The sequence below is a fragment of the Rosa chinensis genome, chromosome 5 (genome assembly GCF_002994745.2).
Source record: "Rosa chinensis cultivar Old Blush chromosome 5, RchiOBHm-V2, whole genome shotgun sequence".
Lineage (NCBI taxonomy): Eukaryota > Viridiplantae > Streptophyta > Magnoliopsida > Rosales > Rosaceae > Rosa > Rosa chinensis.
This window is the reverse complement of record NC_037092.1, coordinates 42,917,048-42,939,791: the sequence shown is the minus strand read 5'-3', so window position 1 is coordinate 42,939,791 and position 22,744 is coordinate 42,917,048. Positions and strand designations below refer to the sequence as shown.

At 39.6% G+C, this 22,744-nt stretch overlaps 1 protein-coding gene and 1 long non-coding RNA gene across 2 annotated transcripts; one reads left to right on the top strand and one right to left on the bottom strand.

The window, feature by feature from the left end:
* Window positions 1-7,939: 7,939 nt before the first annotated feature.
* Window positions 7,940-9,142, top strand: LOC112167839. Its single transcript, XM_024304924.2, has 2 exons — window positions 7,940-8,137; window positions 8,377-9,142. The coding sequence occupies exons 1-2, from the start codon at window positions 8,002-8,004 to the stop codon at window positions 8,775-8,777; spliced, it is 537 nt and encodes a 178-aa protein (XP_024160692.1). The 5' UTR covers window positions 7,940-8,001; the 3' UTR covers window positions 8,778-9,142.
* Window positions 8,865-10,325, bottom strand: LOC112167840. Its single transcript, XR_002923959.2, has 3 exons — window positions 10,053-10,325; window positions 9,837-9,921; window positions 8,865-9,745 (listed from the first exon to the last, which is right to left on the bottom strand). It is a non-coding gene; the product is annotated as an uncharacterized LOC112167840 (long non-coding RNA).
* Between the last annotated feature and the right edge of the window lie 12,419 nt (window positions 10,326-22,744).

Sequence of the window (22,744 nt, the reverse complement as noted above, 5' to 3'; positions counted from 1 at the left end):
TCTAATCTTAAAAAGCTAAGATTAAGAAAAATGTTGTAGAATTTAATTTATTTTAATTTTCTAAATAGTTAAATAAAATTAATTTCTATTTGTTCAAATTAAGATTCTAAAATTGTGCTTTATAGTGGGTAGGCACGAGCATGGCCCGTTATTGACCCGGCACGAGCATGGCCCGGTAAGATATGGGTTCGGGCCATGGGCCGGGCTGGGCTTAATGTTTAAGTAAATGGGCCGGCACGAGCCTGGCACGATAATAAATGGGCTGGCCTAAGCACGGCACGAAGCACGACTAGGCCAGCTTAAAATGGGCCGGGCCGGCCCGTTTGCCACCTTTAGTTAGAAGGTTTTAAATATTTTAGACCATATATCAGCTAGACAGTGCTGCAGTTCGATGCTTTCTGATGTAGAACAGATGGCGGTCCAATTTCAAGAACAATTGGATCGTGCTAAAGGTGGAAACCGAAAAGTGACTAGTAGACGTGAAATGGGCCTCCGGAGTCCGATTGGGACGTACTTTAGCTTTCCGGAAAGGGAATCGCGCCAGAAATCAAACTCGTCGCTATGCCACGACGTGTGACCTTTTTCGGGCTTTCGGGATCGTTTAGGGCCTCAAAACGGCATTTTTCTATTTTACCCGTTTTTGGTTTTCTTAGTTATTTTGGGATTGTTTTCGTTTTTATCCATGGGCCTTAGGGTTTCGTTGTTAGTCGCTCTAGGGTACTTTTCTCTTATTTATGCAGCCGCAAGCGGCTGCAGAACGCATCTTTCTTGCGGCTGCAGAACGCATCTTTCATCTTTTATCAATTAAATTGAGATTATTCTCTTTTATCTCTGGTGGACTCCAGAATCTTTTGCTTAGGTTTATTGCTGGTAAACCTAGTTATCAATCCGACTGCGTCAGGTGGTATCAGAGCAGGTCTTCCCTGTCTCTTTTATTTGCCTTCGTAGCAATGGGTGAAGTCACGAAATCAGATATTGAAGCTCTTACAGCAGCGTTTACCGCTGCCATCAATTCCATGAATAATCAGATCGGAGAAATTCGTGGATTGTTGGGTGAGAGGAACAACAACAACCACAACAACAATAATCAGCGTAGAGATGGGGAAGGAGACCAGCGAGTTAGGGCTCCACGTGGTGAAGTTGTTGATAATACATCAGAATCTGAACCTGAAGAAGAAATTTTACAACATGAACAACATGGACAAGCTGACCAGGATTATAAAGTCAAGGCCGAAATTCCTTTCTTTTCGGGCAACTTGGGTGTAGAAGATTATTTGGATTGGCAGCTTCAGGTGGACAGATTCTTTGAGATTATGGAAGTGCCTGAACACAAGCAAGTTAAGCATGTAGCCTGGAGATTGAAGAGTACTGCAGCAGTATGGTGGGATAAGTTGCAGAACACTCGAAGGAAGCAGAGGAAGCAGGGTGTTAGAACATGGCGAAGAATGAAGCAGTTGATGATGGAAAGGTTCTTGCCAGATGATTATGAGCAGATTCTATATAGGCTGTATATTGAATGTGTCCAGGGAACTAGGACGGTGGCTGATTATACGGCTGAGTTCTTACGCTATTCAGAGCGTAACGAATTGGGAGAAACTGAAGGCCAGAAGGTGGCTCGCTATATCAGTGGGCTGAAGCCTTCCATTCAGGAGAGAATTGGGTTACAAACTGTTCATACTATGGCCGAAGTTACAAACCTAGCATTGAAAGCAGAGTTGTTGGAGAAACCTTCACGAGCTTCTTCTTTCCAAAGGTATAACTACCAAAGGAGTGCAGATTTGGTTAATGCCTCAACTGCCAAGGGTACAACTACGCTGCAGAGAGCAGAAAACGCCTTCAAAGCTTCTAATCCCCCTTTTAAAGGCGCGGGCAGTTCTAACAATTCTAGTGGTGCTCAAAATAGAGCCCCGAATCAGAGGTTTAATAATCCTTATGCTAGACCTACAGGAGATGTCTGTTATCGATGCAACAAGCCTGGGCATAGATCTAATGTGTGTCCTGAGAGGAGACAAACTGCCCTTATAGATGATTATGATGAGGATGAAGAAGAAGTTAGGAGAGATGGCGATTATGATGGGGCTGAGTTTGCGGAGGAGGAGTCCCCTGAGAGGGTTAACATTGTGTTGCAACGGGTTCTACTCTGCCCTAAAGAAGAGGGGCAGCGGCGCAATATTTTCAGGTCACTTTGTTCCATTAATAACAAAGTGTGCAATTTAATTGTGGATAATGGAAGCTGCGAAAATTTTGTGGCCAAGAAACTGGTGGAATATTTGCAATTACCTACGCAACCTCATGAGACACCTTATTCCCTCGGGTGGGTCAAGAAAGGTCCACAAGTTCGAGTTGTTGAATCTTGCAAAGTACCGGTAACCATCGGTAAGCATTATAAAGATGAAGTTTTATGCGACATTATTGATATGGATGCTTGTCATATTTTGTTTGGACGACCTTGGCAATTTGATGTGGATGTGACTTATAAAGGCAGGGACAATGTGATGTTGTTTATGTGGAATAACCATAAAATTGCTATGGCTCCTATGTGTCAATTTGAGAAATCTGGTGTGAAGAAAGTGGAGAGTTTCCTGACCTTGTCTAGCAGTGAACTTGAGATGGAGAGGGCCTTTAAAGAATCTGAGGTTTTCTGTCCAGTGGTGATAAAGGGGTTGTTGTCTGCAGAAAAGGAAGAAGTGGTAATCCCCAAGGAAGTACAGGACATGTTGGGAGAATTTGAAGAGTTGATCTCGGATGAGTTACCCAACGAGCTGCCACCTATGAGAGACATTCAACATCAGATTGATTTGGTGCCTGGAGCTAGCTTGCCCAATCTGGCACATTACCGAATGAGTCCCAAGGAGAATGAGATTTTGAGAGAGCAGATTGAAGACTTGTTGAAAAAAGGGTTCATTCGAGAGAGTATGAGTCCTTGTGCAGTTCCAGTCCTCCTTGTTCCTAAGAAGGGCAATCAATGGCGGATGTGTGTTGATAGCAGGGCCATTAATAAGATAACTGTGAAGTACAGGTTTCCTACTCCTCGTTTGGAAGATATGCTTGATGAGCTAGAAGGTTCCAAAGTGTTTACCAAAATAGACCTTCGAAGTGGATATCACCAGATTCGAATCAAGCCAGGGGATGAATGGAAGACAGCTTTTAAGAGCAAGGATGGCTTGTACGAGTGGATGGTTATGCCATTCGGGTTGTCTAATGCACCCAGCACTTTTATGAGGCTTATGAACCAGGTTCTTCGCCCTTTTATAGGTTCCTTTGTAGTAGTGTATTTTGATGATATACTAATCTATAGCAGGACCAAAGAAGAACATCTGGTGCATTTGAAGCAGGTTTTGGGAGCTTTACAGGAGAATAAACTGTACATCAACTTAAAAAAATGTACATTCTGCACCAGCAAGTTATTATTTCTGGGATTTGTGGTTGGAGAAGAAGGCATTCAGGTTGATGAAGAAAAGGTACGAGCAATAAGAGAATGGCCAGCTCCAAAAACAGTTTCTGAAGTGCGGAGTTTTCATGGTTTAGCTACTTTCTACAGAAGATTTGTGAAGAATTTCAGTACCATTACTGCCCCTATTACTGAATGTTTGAAGAAAGGAAAATTCCAATGGGGAGAGGAACAAGAGAAAAGTTTTGCTTTAATCAAGGAGAAACTTTGTACTGCACCAGTTCTTGCTCTTCCTAATTTTGACAAGATATTCGAGGTTGAATGTGATGCTAGTGGCGTGGGAGTAGGTGCTGTGTTGTCACAAGAGAAGAAACCAGTAGCATTCTTTAGTGAAAAGCTGAGTGAAGCTCGTCAGAAGTGGAGTACTTATGACCAAGAATTTTATGCAGTGTTCCGGGCATTGAGGCAGTGGGAGCACTACCTGATTCAGAGGGAGTTCGTACTGTTCACCGATCACCAAGCCTTGAAGTACCTCAATAGCCAGAAAACTGTGAATAAAATGCATGCAAGGTGGGTGAGTTTTCTGCAGAAATTTCCTTTTGTGATTCAACATAAATCTGGTACTCTTAACCGGGTAGCAGATGCTTTGAGTAGGAGGGCGTCCTTACTGGTCACTTTAGCTCAGGAGATTGTGGGGTTTGATCTCTTGAAGGAGTTGTATGAGGAAGATGTTGATTTCAAAGCGATTTGGGCCAAGTGCAGCAATAACAATGCAGTCGCAGATTTTTATGAGAATGAAGGATATTTATTCAAGGGCAACAGACTTTGTATCCCTAGTTCTTCATTGAGGGAAAAACTGATCCGAGATCTGCATGGAGGAGGATTGAGCGGGCACTTGGGCAGAGACAAGACTATTGCTAGTCTTGAGGAGCGGTATTTCTGGCCACAGTTGAAGAAGGATGCAGGAACTATTGTGAGAAAGTGCTACACCTGCCAAGTATCTAAGGGTCAGTCCCAAAATACAGGTCTTTATCTACCTTTACCTGTTCCTGATGACATTTGGCAGGACCTTTCTATGGATTTTGTGTTGGGCTTACCCCGTACCCAAAGGGGAGTGGATTCAGTGTTTGTGGTAGTTGACAGGTTCTCTAAGATGGTGCATTTCATCACATGTAAAAAGACTGCTGATGCTTCTAATATAGCTAAACTGTTCTTCAGGGAAGTGGTTCGTTTGCATGGAGTACCCAAGTCCATTACATCTGACAGAGACACCAAGTTCATTAGCCATTTCTGGATTACTTTGTGGAGGATGTTTGGAACATCTTTGAACCGTAGTAGCACAGCCCATCCTCAAACGGATGGCCAGACAGAGGTTACTAACAGAACTTTGGGTAACATGGTCCTGAGCGTTTGTGGAGATCGACCCAAACAGTGGGATTATGCTTTGCCCCAGGTGGAGTTTGCTTATAACAGTGCTGTGCATAGCGCCACAGGGAAGTCACCATTCTCCTTAGTTTATACTACTGTTCCTCAACATGTGGTTGATCTGGTGAAGCTTCCTAAGGTTCCTGGAGTTAGTGTTGCTGCTGATAGTATGGCTAGAGATGTACAAGCTGTTCGAGATGAAGTTAAGGCTAAGCTGGAAGCAACTAATGCTAAGAATAAAACTGCAGCTGATAAACATCGGCGAGTTAAAGTATTCCAGGAAGGTGATGACGTGATGGTGTTCCTGAGGAAGGAGAGATTCCCTGTTGGTACCTATAACAAGTTGAAGCCTAGAAAATATGGTCCTTTTAAGGTGGTGAAGAAGATCAATGATAATGCTTATGTTGTTGCACTTCCAGATTCAATGGGCATTTCTAACACTTTCAATGTTGCTGATCTGCATGAGTTTCGTGAAGATGAGGCTCTTTATCCTGAAGAGAACTCGGGGTCGAGTTCTTCGGAGGTGGAGGAGACTAATGTAGAACAGATGGCGGTCCAATTTCAAGAACAATTGGATCGTGCTAAAGGTGGAAACCGAAAAGTGACTAGTAGACGTGAAATGGGCCTCCGGAGTCCGATTGGGACGCACTTTAGCTTTCCGGAAAGGGAATCGCGCCAGAAATCAAACTCGTCACTATGCCACGACGTGTGACCTTTTTCGGGCTTTCGGGATCGTTTAGGGCCTCAAAACGGCATTTTTCTATTTTACCCGTTTTTGGTTTTCTTAGTTATTTTGGGATTGTTTTCGTTTTTATCCATGGGCCTTAGGGTTTCGTTGTTAGTCGCCCTAGGGTACTTTTCTCTTATTTATGCGGCTGCAGAACGCATCTTTCATCTTTTATCAATTAAATTGAGATTATTCTCTTTTATCTCTGGTGGACTCCAGAATCTTTTGCTTAGGTTTATTGCTGGTAAACCTAGTTATCAATCCGACTGCGTCACTTTCATCGACGAGCAGCAGGTAAATTACCTAAGTTAAAGGTACATCAACCACCAGCCTCCAGTGAAATTAATGTTCTCTTCACCAAAGAAAAAAAGAAAAAAAAGAGAATATATAATGGAGTAGTGCACCCATTAAAATCCGATGCATACTACTACTGATTTGAAGCAATGTATATATTTCAAAGAAATCTAATTGAAGATGAAAAACCCTAGCCGTGTCGGCTTAGTTTCTCTCCCATGGCGGCCGACGCTGGCCCGTCCTCTAAGTGGGGGTAATGTTACCACACTCTATGGCCTATCAACAGCCCTCCAATTCGGAATTGCTTGGATGAATTCCCAACTAAGTCAACCCCACTATAGGACTCAAGTGATCAAAAATGAACTTCTGGCTTCTTGGTATTGGCGGAGAGGGGGGACTAGAATCAGGGGGGCAGCCTTGGTGGAGATGGTGTGGGATGCGGTAGCAGCAACATCTACTGTTTTGGGTCGGATCCGACCACGAAGAGCAATGCTTAAAGCCTATAACGATCAACATCCATGGTTTGCAATGCATGCGGTGTTTGGATTTGGGGTCAACCCGACAGGGGTGGCAGAGATCCGATTTGCAGGTGCCGTGGTGGTTCGATCTGCAGGGTGGAGGAGAGCGGCATGGCTACGGGGCAGTTTCGCTCTAGGCCAGGATGCACTTACGATGCTCAGTGGAGGAAGGTGAGAGTCCTGATGGGCGTTTGTGCCGGTGTGCAGTCTGTGGTCCGTGTAGTTGATGACAATGTACAAGGGGTGGCTGTGGCAGGAGCCGTGAAGGGGTTTGGTGTAGAACAAAGGGTGCCCGGCCAGATCAATTGGGAGACCCACCAATTGGAGGCCAACTCTAGCTTGGGTGCCCAAATCAGTCGGGCGACCCATATCACTTTGGTGGCCCAGATCAGATGGATGGCCCAAATCAACTTTGAAATCCATTTCAGTTTGGGAGTATTGGGTGTCCCAAATTTTTGAAACTGTTCCTTGGATTAGGGCCCATTCGTGGACCGAAATGGGGGATCCTAATTCTCTAGGATTTCGTATTTGGGATCCTGGTGGTTCGATCAAACAACACTGTTTATGTCCGATGCATGCGGTACTAGAGTCTTCCAAACCTCCTAGCCTAACTGTTTATGGGAAAGGAGAAATTTTAGTTTCTTTATTTTCTGTACTTTGCCTAATTACTATGCTATTTTCATAGTTTTTAGGCTCACTTTAAATAAGTGAGCATTGATTGTCTAATGAGTGGTGCTAACATACCACGTCCTAAACTTGCCCTTGAGTTGGCAAGAGAATGTATGTATCCGTGCCATTCTAGCTTGAGATGAATGAAGTTGATTACTTTGGTTCAAAAAAAATTAAAATCCGATCCATTGGTGGATTTGGGGCGTGGAATTTTTTTTGGTCTTAAAAATATGATTGCTTCTTTGGGGATCCTACAGATAGAAAGCTACCTCCAAATGGATAATCATGATTTACATTAGTCAATCTATAGTTGCCATGTTTCTTTTTTCCCTTCCTTTCTTTTTGTAGTTTGATAAGTTGAAATTGTTTATATACGGACCGGCAAATTATAAACACTATCATCTGTGTTGAAAGGGGCCAGGAAAGCAATGTTTTAAGAAGTTAACCCATATAAACTGCTAGGACTTGACTGAATGAACTACACCCCAGAGTAGAGCACATATACTCCTGGATGCATATTTTAGCTTAACTAAGTCTACTGGGGCTGACCTATGAAAAATACCCAGCTGATCACTAAGTAAAGCATATGACTGAAGTAAAATAAATTTGAAGTGTGTCAATCAGGACCAAAGGTTCAAATGTGTGCTAGCTAGGGTGAAGAGTCCCATTTCTTATTGTGTCTGACCTCATACTGTTAATTACATATCTCATATATCTAATCTGATGAAGAGGGTAGCAAAAAGAAAAAAAATTAAAAAAAACCACAAAATATCTGAGCTGGCCGGTGTAATAAATCCCTGTTGGGAAAATAGGTGAAAGCATTTGATTACCACCAACTAGAAAACACACCGACTGGGGCTTTCCATTTATTATGGTCTTGTTCTGATTCTCTATTTATATAAGCTGCACTGGAGTCATCTTTTGTTCATATCAAGTTTGTGGAGTACTTGTTTCTGCACTGTGTGTAATTTTCTTCAATGGCTGCTCTTTCCGGCCTGGTCCTCCCAACACTTCTCTTTGCATTGTCTCTTGCAAGCTTTGAGCTCTCCAATGGCCAAGTTCTGAAGGCCAAGGTCACTTGCCTTGATTGCCACAAGAATTATGATTTTTCAGGTTCAAATATCCTTTGCATGTAATTATATATGACATAGTTTTCTTCCACTTTGCCTAGCCAAACTTATATTCGTGTACTTTAAAGCACTTTTGGAAGCCATAGAAGAGAGAGCTAAAAGTGCTTTCTGGGTTATGAATTTCAAGGAAACACTATATATCCAAGCAGTGAAGTGTGAACCATTTTAATGTGACGTTTCTAGAGTAGACCAATTCTAACTGTTTTCTGGTTTCATTTTCAGGTATTAAGGTTTTAGTGAAGTGTGCTCAAGTCAAGAAGCTGGCTATGGCAACCACAGAAGCTGACGGATCTTTCGAGGCTAAGCTCCCATCCGACGACTCGAAATCTCCCGCAGCTCTTCACTGCCTTGCTAAGATTCTTGGAGGTACAAACCAGTTCTATGTCTCAAGGAAGGTCGTGGTATCCAAAATTGTGAAGACCCATGACTCTAACTCCTACACCATTTCCACTCCTCTTGGTTTCTCCACATCATGCCCCTTGAGTATCAAAGATCAGGCGGCTTGTAAAGCCAAGAACGTGTTTGGTTCATCCAAGACCGTCGATGTGCCTCTGCCGCCAGAGTGGGGTTTGGCACCTTCTAGCTTCTATGTTCCATTCATCCCTATCATAGGCATACCCTAAGTAAAAATGCTTGTGCGTAAGTAATATGGGCATCTCGAGTGAAATATTCTCTCGTTGTCGCAATATATAGTCGGGTCATATGTTATATTGCTGGTGTATTGTATATTGAACCATGCTACTCTTGTCTTGGTTGTTTTCTATGGGTTTTTGCTTTCGTTTTGAGTGTGTTCTTTTATTAGAACAAGGTGTAGCTAGCTGGTACTGGATGGAAGCAGAGATAGTTGTGTTTCTTCCCAATAGCTTTAAATCCATAAGATTATTATATATAGTGTGAACTCCTGTGTTTCTTCCCTATAGTTTTAAATCCATAAGATTATTATATGTAGTGTGAACTCTTGTTGTATAAATGAAGTAATTTTATTTAATTTGTACTTAATGAAGTCTTATTTTCCATTATCTTTGTTCTCCATGACGATGTCACTAACGTCCTAAATGTTCTAAGCTTTTATTATATTATATTAAATTTCATATATGGAGATTGAAATTCATACTTCTAATTTTACAATTCGTACATCCCATGTTTCCTTTTTTTACAAACTTTAATTTTATTTTCAGTAACTTCTATTTTATCTTTTTTTTTTTTTTATAAAAACTTCAACTTAAAAAATAAAAAGAAGTGTGGACTGCAAATTAGATAGTGTGAATTTAGATTCTAAATTGAGGATGAAAAAAAGACTTAATGTTGTACATGCAACAGTTTTAGTTTTATTTTATTTGTTTTTTCCACTGAGAAAAGAAACTTGAATAGAAAATCTTGAAGTCTAGAGGCAAGACCATTTGTATATTCAATATGAGCAAAAGCACATGCAACAGTTAATCCTGACACAAGGCCGGTCCTGAGCTTTTTGATGCCCAGGGCGAATTTTGTGTATGCTCCAACTAGCCTGGAAATCTAGAATCAGCTTTTTTCTTTCTTGTTTTTTCTTTTCTGATTGAGATTGACTTGCAAATCCAACTTCTAATTGCACCTAATATTGAAAATTGAAAACCGATGAATGAGCAGGTTGTTAGAAATCACTTTGAATGATAATTGATAAACACTGGAGCATAGAACAATACCCGAAAAATCTGGAATTTGCTTTTTTCCTTCTCGTTCTTTCTTTTCTGATCAAGATTGACTTGCAACTCCAACTTCCAATTGCGCCTAATATTGAAAATTGAAACCAATGAATGAGCAGGTTGTTAAAAATCAACAGAACTCAAAAAATAAGTAACAAGGCTTTTGATATCCAAATTTTCATTGGATCTCAAATTTGAAGAACACCCGGCCAGTACCTATTTTGATTTGACCTTAGCCTACATCGATGGAAAACTTAAAAATTCGTATGATCACTGTAGAATAATAGAAACATAGAGAGGAAAAAGATTGGGTGATGGATGAGAATGAATTGAAGAATTGAAACCAATTTAAAGAAAAAATTTGCTGGGTTTCAAGGTTTCGGACTTTAGAGAGAGCAAGAGATACTTGGATAATCAATTTTGTGCCTGCCGTTGCACGTTGGAAGAAGAAGAAGAAGTAAAGACACGATCTGCGTCTAGAAATCTGATTCTTTTTTTTTACGTTCCACTCTCTATACATATATAATTATATATATAAATCTTATTGATAAAATCTGGTGCCCCCCTCTATGTTGGGCCCTGGGCTGTCGCCAATGATGCCCATGGGCAAGGCCAGCCCTGTCCTGACATTTGTGAAGTAATAAATGTGTTTCCTCAGTACCGTTGAGGCATAAATTTAGTTTGGTAAAGCTATCATCATCAACAAAGGAAATCACACAATATGGAATAAATTTATTAGTTTGGTAACGCTATTGTTTTTACATCAATTGTTATAGTTTGTGGTAAATTATGTCGACTGAAAGTAATTACCACTTCGACGATGGAAATTACACTATATTTCTTTAATTATGCAAGGGAGAACTTGATTACACCAATGAGTACATACATGGTTCTAGTCAAAATATAATGGTTTACCTATATTATAACACATTGTGTAACATTTGCAAATTAGTTCAAAAAGCAGTAATAACACGTTGTACGTGAAGTAGTTACTACGTGTAAAACAAAAATTATCTATTTTTACATTAATTATTGTGGTTGTCATAAAATGCATGCAAAAAGAATTATATTTGGTTAAGGAAACTACTAATGATATAATTAATTAGTATTAAAGACTATTTAACTAATACTATTCTGTGAGCCTAGGTTAGAAGATTTTCATTTTTAATAAGAAAGAATGTAACTGTCAATTGTGTAATTGTCAATTGATAATCAAGATCAAACATTAATTGGCTAATGGTAAAATTAATTAGTAATAAAGACTATTTAACTAATAGTAATTAGGTGAGCCTAGGTTAGAAGGTTTTTTTTTTAAAAAAATTTTAAAGGAAAAAACGTAATTGTGAATTGTTGATATATATATATATATGTGTGTGTGTGTGTGTGTGTGTGTGTTTTAGGAAAACTCAAATTGGGAGAGAATTGAGTTGTGTTTTCATTAATAATAGGGGTCTCTTTATATAGAGGATTACAAGTAGAGAATATAAGTCTTACAGGGAAACTAAATCGTACAATAATTAGGATATCTCCGAAAATATCTGTAAGACTAACCTTATTACAAGTTGGACAAGTCACTAGAGTTTGGGCCAGACACGTAAATCAGATGTCCTTAAACACTCCCTCTTGTGTCGCCTAAACGTGGTGCTCCTCTCGTTACCTTGTTAAAAACCTTGCCAAGTAACAAAAGCCTAGTGGGACAAAAATAACCTCAGTTGAAGGAGAAAAAGAGTACAACACACCCTTCACATTTCGAGACCATACATATAGACATCTCCCCCTGATGACTACAATCATGGGAGTTCGGATAACTTTCGCAAACGATGCTAATAACATGTTTCTCGAAAGTGGATTTAGGCAATGATTTGGTGAACAAGTCTGCCACATTATCCTCATATCGAACCTATTTACCTTTCATCTTGAGGAGAGTCTGTTGTTGCTGATTATGCTTGGTGTTGTTGCCTTTGATGTAGCATTGCTTCATTTATTCGATACAAGCGACATTCTCCTCATAAATGCTCGTAGGCTCATCTGTGGTAGACTTCGAACCACAATTGCTTTGAACATGCGTAATTATGGATCCAATCCATGTACATTCACAAACCGCTTTGTGAAGAGTAATAATCTCTACATGATTCGAATAAGTAGCGACTAGGGTATGTTCATTAGACCTCCAAGATACCGCGGTCTTACCCATGGTGAACACATAACCAGTTTGGGAATGACCTTTGTGTGGGTCAGAGAGGTACCCAACATCAACAAAAACAAAACCTTCTTAAACACTAATGTCATTTTGGGATGGGGATAGATGATGCAAGCCAGTATTGGCGGCGTTCTTAGTGTGTGTTGGGTCTGAATCCATCATCTCTCTGTAGGGATAGAACAAGCCCATATCACCAGTCCAATGGTGTCGCATTGGCGCAGAGCTATATCTAGCTAATAAGTTCACTTTAAATGAGATGCGCGGTCTTATGCATTAAGGTAAGTACAATAATATGCCTATTGCACTCAAGTAGGGCACTTTAGCCTATAGCACATCTTTGTCATCATCCTTCTGATGAAGAAGATCCTTTTTAGGATCAAGACTACGGACAATCATGGGCGTGGTTGAAGGCTTGACATCGTCAAAACAGCTAAGCATCCATCAACACGATGCTCAAGTTCCAAACTGAGACAAAATCGTGTTCTCCTAAGATGCTTCATCTCAAACTCGGATTTTAAGTGTTCAGCGGTTTCCCTTAATCTTTAAGGGGTTCCAATGAAGATCATGTCACCAACATGAACCGCGATAGAATTCTAAACTTGTCATAGAATCGCGCGGATATTTACATATCCTTTCCCAATCAAGTAATCACTTAGTGAGAGTCTCAACCTCATTGCAAACACGGTCTTTGGTCTAGAGCCACTTGACTTGGGTGAATGAAGTCCACCAGGAACCTTAATGTATATTCTGTATCTAGATCCCCATAATGATACATAGTGACCACATTCGTAAGCTGCATGTTCAGTTATTCAGAAACTACCAAACTGATAGGGTAGTAGAGTGCAATGACATCCGTTACGGGAGAATATGTCTCTTCGTAGTCGATTCCAAAGCATTTGTGAGAAGGCTTGCGCCATAAGGTGAGACTACCATATCATTTTCTCATCACGCTTTCTAATGAACACGTACTAGACAACATGTTTTATGTTAGGAGGTATTGGCACCACTGGCTCGAAAAACCTTCCTCAACTTAACCTGGATCGCATCTTTCCATTCAGGCCAAATTTCTCTACATTAGCATTTATCATTCATCAATAGAGGGTGGTTCGATATCATTAGACTCAACGAACTCATGTGGAATGAAATGCGCGAATACATCATCAATCATGATGAAGTTTTTATCCCACATCTCATGTACACTAGTGTAATTTTTAGGGAGCTCTATATTCTCAAGAGTAGGTTCTGATGTTGAGCCGGCCTCCAAAGATAACCTTAATCTGGAACATTCTCATGAGACGGATTTTGAGTGTCGATGATCAAAGGATTGAATTATGCCAAAGTATCTTTTGAACCCACGAACCTCTCTCGCATCCTAGCTGGGACCATGCCCTGTAACGCTAGAGTGCCACTCCCTATGACGTTGGTGCCATGCCTACCTCCATGTAGGGTGGCGTTACGTCCTCACATAGAGAAGTCCATCCTTGCATGCATATTTGCAGCAGATATGTGTGATCTCGTCACTTTAATGGGAATCAAGATGAGACATAGTGGGGACAGACCACGACAATTCCTATAGTTCCTGTTGAACATCTGTGTTCTTATCTCTCCCTAACGACAAGAAGGCTATCTCATCAAAGTGACAATCTACAAATCTAGTGATAAAGAGATCGCCTAGCAAAGGTATTAAGTGGCGGACGATTGTTGGAGTCTCAAATCCAACGTATTTGCCCATTCGTCAGTGATGACCCATCATGATGCATTGTGGCGGTGCAATTGGCACATATATGGTGCACTCAAATATGCGTAAGTACGAGATACTTATACCCAGTCACCAGCTATAACCTAGAGATAAATTGAGTGGCGAATTAGCATAACTGCATGCGATATTGCATCACCCTAAGCAGATATAGGGAGATTGTTGTGCATCAACAATGTCTGGGATACCATTGTATTCGTTTCTGCGAGACTATTTAGGTGTGTACATAGGGATATGATGTTCAACATCAGTCCCAATGATATGCAATAATCATCAAAAGTCTTCGATGTAAGCTCTCTAGTATTGTCAAGTCGAATTGATTGAATAAGATGATGATATGGGGAAAGAGCCCATCACCATGTAATATTTGCTAAGAGTGTAGTATAAGCAGCATTACAAGTGAACAATGGCACAACATGTGACCAATGTGTTTGTATATCAACCAACGTCATAAAATATTTAAACATCCGCAAGTTGGTTGAATCGGTCCACAGAATATCCATGGATTCTATGTAAGAACAGAATGAGTATTTTCATATCTTTTTCGTAGGACAGTCTCCGTCCTAATTTTCCTAAAGAACAGACTTTGTAGAAAGAACGAGAGGCCTTAAAAGCAACCAATAAGGATTTTGGTTGGGCCTAAGCGTCTGAAACGCTATTGGAAGCAAAGTTGGTGATTGCAGCATCACTTGGGGTGCTATCACCATGCCATCCATGTCGTCATGGATATTGACCACGCGAGCCCTAGGCTGGCGGTGGACGGCGGCGGTGCCAGAGGCAACGACTGCGGTCTCACTTAGTCCAGGAATCAACCTTTGATTCGTGCTTCGTTTCGCTCGAAAGAATGGATGTCAATGTGAAGTCTTTAGTAGACAGATCATCATATCATAACTAGAATGACCTATCATATCATGACAAAGCCAATATGTGTCTAAATCCAAGAGGTTTTCTCTCATAACTTTATTGGGTTTAATAGCTCGAATAGTGGTGAAATGAAATCCATTAGAGAGACACATAAGTTTCTCTAAGATGCGTCTTTATTCGTAATTACTAGAGGTAGTGCAAATGAACTCTTTTCCTTTCTCTATATGTGTTTTCGCATGAAATCCGTTTTCTGGAATAGCTCAATTGGGTTCAATTTGACCTAGGAGCGTAGAAAGTTTCAGTGACAATAATCAAGGTGCCATTTGGCAAGAGGAATTTGGGTCATTCCATTGTCCTTGAACTAATCCTGATGGCCCAGCTATTGTAGTCACAGAGGAATATGCTTAGAATTAAAATAGGGTCATAATGAAAAGAACTCAAAATTTTATTCATAAGCCAATGGTGTACATCATTGTTTCTTAACCATTAAGAAAATCTAATCCGAAACTAGCTAATGCAAAAAAAAAGGTAGTCCTTTAATTTCTTTCGGTAACTCTAAAATTAATAGGACCAGGTGGGTAGAGAGATGTCGGTGGAGCAAAGCTCGCTTAAGTACCACTTATCTCAAAACCTTCCTAGACATCATACTCACTTTGGATGAACCTAATTGAAGAGAAACTAAACCAATGACATTTAGTACAAAATATATGGCAATTGCCTATTACATCTGTTGGAAAATAAAGACTTATTCAAAATCGGCAATCTATTGATCTCATCCAGATTTGAAGTTTTCAACCCTTAGTTCAAGATCACCTTCTTGATCTTCTTGTTCCACATAGTGAGTTTCTCTTGTTTCACAATATGGTTTGTATGCGGTGGCAATATTCTCATGAGCTCTACAAATGTGTACCCAATGACTGAATGCTCCACATCCATCTCTATGCTCAGACTCCCTTGATTGAGGGGCATTGAAAGCGTCGTTAGGATGACGCTTAGTGTTAGTGGTGCCACTTGGCTAGAGCCGTTGCCTCCCTCTCTCTTTCCACGTTGACCTATTCGGTTCCGTGTTCGCCTATTTTGGCGGTTACCTTCCTCCTTAGAGCAAGAATATGGACCAGAATGTCCAGAATTGTCCCTAGATTTAGGGTTTCGCTCTTGGCTCCCTCCCTTAGGAGTGCAACTATAATTGGACTCCGGAATAAGCTCTGTTCCCACGAGTCTCGAATTATAGTTCTTCACAAGGATGTTGTCATGCTTTTCAGCGATATTCATGTCTCTAATGAGCTCATGAAACCTTGTGATCCATCCTACAGTAACATCGATTTGATAATTCTTAGCAGCCATCAAAGCAGAGACGGGGAAGTAGAGAGAGTACTCTCAATCAACATTGCATTTGAGAACTCTTTTCCATAGAATTCTATTAAGAATTTAATGCGAAGTGCTCCCGAGTTGTAGTCAAGAACTATCTTGAAATCACCGAAGCAAAGATTATGCCATCACACTTGTAGGTTAGGAAGCAGGGAGTCACGGACGTTACCAAAGGGTTCTTCGAGTGAGACCCACAACCTTTTGGGGTCTTCTTCATTCAGATACTCGTATTTGAGCTAATCATTCATATGGCTAGTCATTAGGATGACGGCTTTCGCCTAATTTGCCTCCAAGACTGCTCTATCTACTTCCAAAGTTTGAGCTTGCTCAACAGTTATCACGTCCTGGCTAGGCTCAAGAATCGTTTCCCAGATTTCATGGCTCTTGAGATGCTAACAGATATCACAAACTCACTTGTGATATCCAGAGCCAATTATCCCTAATGGAGCAAGGTCCAATTTGTTCAGCTTACTCATTCTGAAAAGGAACAAGAAAATGGTTAGTTTGGGAGCAAAAGGGCTACTATAAAAACAAAAGAAATTTTTGAGTGTAATCACTCCCAAGAAATTCGATTCCAAGAGGTATTAGATTAGATCGAAACAATGATCTGTATGTGGTTGATCGTATATTCTCAACAAACTCTAAGTTTGGAGATCTCAACAAGCTCCAAGCTTGGAGATAGCACCAACCCCCACAATTCGGCTTAGGTCTCCCCACAAAAGAAGAAGTGGAGGGTAGAAAAAGGGAGGTTGAAAGTCTCTGAGAAAAGAAAAGAATAAAGTATTGAAAGCGGGAACAAGGATGCGCTGGCGAGGCTATTCAAGCGAAGCTAACAGGGCCGTTCAGGTATTTTGATGACCAGTTCGGGGCTTTTCTGGCCTATTCCGGTGGTTCCGCCTCCAGTTCTGGACTCCTGGGATTAAGGGTTTGAAGGTGTGCAGCGGAGGAAGCTAGGGTTTGAAGGTTATGATTTTAGGGTTTCAGGGTTAGGGCTTCGTGCTGATGATGTGTTTTAAGAAAACTGAAATTGGGAGAGAATTAAGTTGTGCTTTCATTGATAATAGAGACCTCTTTATATAGATGATTACAAGCAGAGAATATAAGTCTTACAAGGAAACTAAATTGTACAAGGATTAGGATATCTCTGAAGATATCTGTAAGACTAACCCTATTATAACTTGGACAAGTCACTAGAGTTTGGGCCAGACACATAAATCAGATGTCCTTAAACAACACACACACACACAGAGATATGTGTGTGCACTGGTGAAAAAGTGTCTTCAACTTATTGTGAGGCAATTATTGAAATTTTTTATCATAAGTCAAAACCAATTCAAGCGCTCCCCAAACAGTACTTGAAAGAGAAAATAGTTGCAATTCATATAATGCATCATGAATAATCTGAGTCAATTAAAACTTGCAGTTTTACCATATACAATTAAACTATCATTATAAAAATAAAAAACAAAGCTAATTGACAGGATTCATCCCGAATTTCACCCTGAAATCCGAGGTGACCTTGTGGGGCCCACGTTAGGAATAACTCTACCAAAAATTTGGCAGAGTTGCCTCTAAAATGGACTACCCAAAAACCTATAAAAACACATTCACACTTCTAACAAATCATCCATAATCTCCTGGAGCCACCCTGCTCCCCAAATCCCAACAACTCCACAATTTGCAACTAAAATCCGAACAATACAACATAATCCAAATACACAAGTGCAAAATCCAAACTTTACAACATTTGTCCCACAAGTTATCAGAACAATCTAAAGGAGAAAAAGAATTCATAATACAAGTAGGTTCAATGATTAACCTACAATATGAAAACAACAGCAGCAGATGCTATGCCCCGAATCCTACTATGCCGAACCAGCTACTCTGCAGACTGGGCATTTTAAACCGAAAGGCCCAGGGGAAAGTAGATAAAAACGTTAGCGTGAGGGGACAAAAATAAGTAATTACAAAATAAAAGGAGTTTGTACTTTCCCATGTTTATTTCTTTAAAACAATGCATGCAACAATTACGGAAAAACAAACCGACTGATGTTTAGCTCAAGAAAACCGACTAGCCCCGCTAGTCACAAACAACCAAGTAAAAAGATTGAAACTTCAATACTCAAGAAAAATAAGACCAGCCCCGCTGATTAAAGGAAATCGGACTAGCCCCGCTAGTCAAACTAAAATCAGACTAGCCCCGCTAGTCAAGTAGTAGTAGAGTATGGGGAAGAAATTATCACCATGGCTCGGGTTGGAGTGTCCCACACTCTTGAGCATCCCATGCTCTGCTCGACTCACCCACAAACACATAGTAAGCGGGGAGGAGTACTAATAGGCTAGTTAGCAATAAATATGACGACCCAAGTATGGTGGGTTAAAATCATATGAAAATTGAAAATCAGTAAGGCTCCCCCAATATCTCACAAGAAAATACACATTCCAACGATGTTGCCCCTCACGCCAAAATATTCTCGAATTCATAAATAAATAGGCGAGGAATAATAGATAAGTAAAATTCTCTCGAAAATCCCATTTTCGAAAACCTTTCAGAAATCTCAGAATCGACGAATGAAAATATAAGTAATTCCCGAAATTGCTTCGGGTAACAATTCATCGAAAATCATTCTAAATGATGAGTTTAAAATGGAGCATAACAATTTCTAATCCGAAAGTCCAATCGACAAATAATTCCATATTTAAAAAAAAAATCGGATAATATGCTCAATAATTAAAAGGATAATTTAAATAAATTCTTAATTTAGAAAAATTTAATTGCAAGCATTATTTAACATCAAATGTTCACTCACAGTATATGGCTAACGTGGTATCCAAGCGTAAGGATCCTCGTCGAGCGATCGGTCGGTACGTCATCCTGTACACAATTATATTCTGTAAACAACAATTTGATAAATAAATACGATTCAAAACAAATCCGTAAAACCCCACGTAATCCAACTTCTCCATTTGTTTCTGGATTCAAGCCAAACTTCACCATTAATATCCATCCGTCGATTAAAGTATTCCATATCGGAAACAAGGGAAATCCAAAGGTCGGATTCCCACAAATCGACAACCGAAACTCCCAAACTTCAGAAATTCACAATCAATGTCAAACTTCTCCCAAAATTCACCAAAATCACATATTCAACCTCTAAAACAATTATAGGATTTAATTAGCTAAAACAATCACAATTAAAAAGCTGCCCTAGGCGCCACCGCCACCAGCTCCAATGGCCAGCAAACTTTGGTAGCAGCACCTACGCAACAGACCCAACAACTTTATCAACTGTGACAAAGTCAGAAAATGAGTAGAAGTACTTCAACAATTAAGGAGAAGGTTGAACCTGATTCGTGAATAGTGACCCAGAATTTCAAACCTTCGATTCTTCCTTCTCGCATCAAATTGCTGTAAAATGTTCGGGGAGCATCATCTACATCCCAAGGCGCTTCCAAAGAAACTAACTTGATCGTTTGGGGTGGCCGAAATCGGAAGAAACAGGCGTTGACTCAAACTGCTATAGTAAACTTTCAAGGCTTGATGCGTCGTTTTTAGGCCAAGCCGCTGTGAGCCACCACCGCCAGCGCTGAGACGAGGAGGAGACGAGTCCAATGGTACTAGCCTTGCGCCATCAGGTGGTCGGAAGAGAGAGAACGCCAGAGTTGAAGAGAGCGCTGAGGAGAGAGAGAAAACGCAGGAGGAAGGAGAGAGATGAAGAAATGGAAACTTATTGGCCACAGTAACTTTTTCAAATTTATACAATCTACCATGAACAGTAACTTCCGTTTTTTGCTTATAACTTTCGCATATGAACTCCGATTTTTACGTACCACATATGCACGCACTTGGTTTAACGTCCTCTACAACTTTCAAGAAGGAAATTTTCTCAAATTTTGACCCAAACAAAAAGTCAACTTTTAGGGCCACTAAAAGTATCGAAACAAAGTAAAAAGTGAAAGTAATTGTCGTTTACCGTCCAAATGACTAGTAAACGGGTAAATTAAGATATGGGACGTTACACTAATTGTGTTGAACTTCTGTTGAGAATTCAGAACAATATTTTATTTTACCAACGAGACCAAATACAAAAAAAAGTTCAAAACTTGGCTTCTGGTATGATGAGTACAGCACATGATGACTCTCATCCTTACAAAACTATTCTGCTTCGGCTCCGTACCTCGTAGCTAGTATAGAAGTTATCACGATCTGCTTCAGTTCCCTAAACCCTAATATCGATGAGCTTTCTTCTAAAAAGCAATTTGGTGGAGGTGGCTGTTGTCCTATGATCATTTTATAGGGTTTTCAAATTTTAACCCTAGACCCTAATTCTTCCCGCTTTGTTGGATAGAATCCCCATCTAATCCTCATTTACTGGAAGAGAGTTTCGATTGAGACCTACGAATTTCCTCAATTGACCTCTATCCTTTTCCACTTATCAAATAACATACACCTGACAGTGACAGGTGTAAAAATTAATTTAAAAAATGTGAAAAAACTTTTTTCAAAAGAAGTGGGGAGTTAATGCAGATAGCGGGAAGTTTTGTTACGGGTGAAATGCACAGAGTGGGTAAGTAATGGCTAAATTTAAAGCTATTGATTTTCCTTATTCTCCTGCAAATATGTCAATTGTAATATAGGGAAATAAGGGTCTCCTGCAGAGGATTAAGTTAAACTAAATGCTTCAACAAAAGTCACAAAACGCGACTGCAGTTCCTACTGAACAGAAGTCAAAAAACAAACTAAAAACCTAACCAAAACAACCCAGAAAAATATGAAAATTTACAGATATGTACTAGACACACAAAGCGTCTAGCACACAAAATTTGGGAATTTGTGGAGTTCGTTTACTGTGAGAATAAAATACGTCAAAACAGAGAACAGAAAGAAAAATGAAACTAGAACAAATTTGAGATTGGTTGATATCAATATAATGAAACTAGCTAGGAAGGAAGTATCCACCGCCAACAATCACACACAATATACTTTGTCCAATTTACTACCAATTAACTTAGTTGAAGACACTCAGATTGGCTTGATACGCTTGAACACAACCTATTACTCTTTCTTACTTTGTACGCTAGGCAGGAAGTGCTCTACACCTAGACTGTTCCCAAGCAATGCAACCTAAAGGTACGTTTATTAGATTAAACATGCAGAGATCATTAAGTTTGAAAAGAGTTTGAGCAATGACTAGGCACCGCAATTAACTTAGAGCCTTGCTAAACCTAGGGTTCTGTTTACTTGCTAGTGAAAACTACCAATTACTTCTCTAGACAATTTGAGGAATCCAGCTATTGATCCAGGCATCAAACAATCAAAGTATTAGAACCCTAGCATGCATACTAAGTAGGCCTCCAAAGCACACAAACATAGAATTCATCAATGAGAAATTGGTAAACAAAACCTCAACTTTATTAATTGGAAAACAAATTGAATATCAAAGCATGTTATGGATCATGTCTAGGGGCTTCAACTGCCCCCTAACTACTGGAAATTTAGTTACACATAATTGGAATCAAAAACACAAAATAATGAAAAAGGGAGGAAGAAGAAGAGAAGAGAGAGCTGCTGCAGATTGATCTCCTTTTATATGCTTAGAGGTTAGGAAATCCAAAACCTAAAAGAATTAGGGTTCACGTGCTTAGGTAGAGTTTTCCTATTGGCTCTTGAACTTGATGACTTATTCTAACCATTTACATCGTGCCATTTGTCCATCATGAGTCAGAATATGAAGCACAAACTCGTCCTCGGGCTTCTTGGTGTGATTTGGGCCTCGAAACATAAATTCCCGTCCAAACTCAGATTCACGCGCAGCCTGACCTCTTGTACTAAATCTGCCATAACTTTCTCTAGAAAAATGATATTGATGAGCCGTAAAAAGATTCGGAAACTAGACATCCGAGGCTATCCATCAATATAAAGATCATTCTCTGGATCATTCTGAGCTAGTCTCAGTGCTCTGTCGAAGTTAACTGATCTGCACAGGCAGATTTCCCGATTTTGCTTTTCAATCCCTCTTTTACGTCTTTTCTTCTTCTTTATTCCAAGATACCTATAAAACAAATAAACAAAGTAAATAACTAGAAAATACACTAAACTAACAAAGAAAGTATGGAGATTAACGCTATTAACATCGCATTAATATGCTCTTATCAGTAAGTGGGAAGTTACATGCAGAGGAGTGAAATATTGTTTTCTTATCTTTTTTATTTTGATTTTATTATTTACTTCTTTATCCCTTAATTATTAAATGAAAAATTATACAATGTGTTAACGTATGACAGTCATATAATTGCCTTAAACTGGTAAAATGAGTTCTCAAAGTAGTAACATGAGTCCTTAAAGTGGTAACTTTTCTTAATTAGCACAGAAGTCCTCATGTGGTAAAATGAGTCCTTATAGTGATAAAATGAGTCCTCAAAGTGGTAAAAATAGTTGATGTATGAGAAATATTAACATACCATAGCCTTACCCTTATTAAATATAATTTCAAATTAATATATGATGTAAGGATCTATATGTAATTTTACATGCATTTTGGCTATCAAAGCTTCTTTTGTTAATAATAATGTAGATACTTATCTTCGTATTAAATGACTGTTTTAGACAATAAGAAAATGATATTTTTCTATCAATAATATTAACCTATGTCACCTAACAATTTAACCAATGGTGGGAATAAATTATGACAAGTTAATAATTATAATTTTCTCTTCACA

Coding starts and splice junctions, on each gene's coding strand:
- LOC112167839 (XM_024304924.2), top strand. CDS start 8,002: ATGGCTGCTCTTTCCGGCCTGGTCCTCCCAACACTTCTCTTTGCATTG. Junction 8,138..8,376: donor CAAGAATTATGATTTTTCAG/GTTCAAATATCC, acceptor TTTCATTTTCAG/GTATTAAGGTTTTAGTGAAG.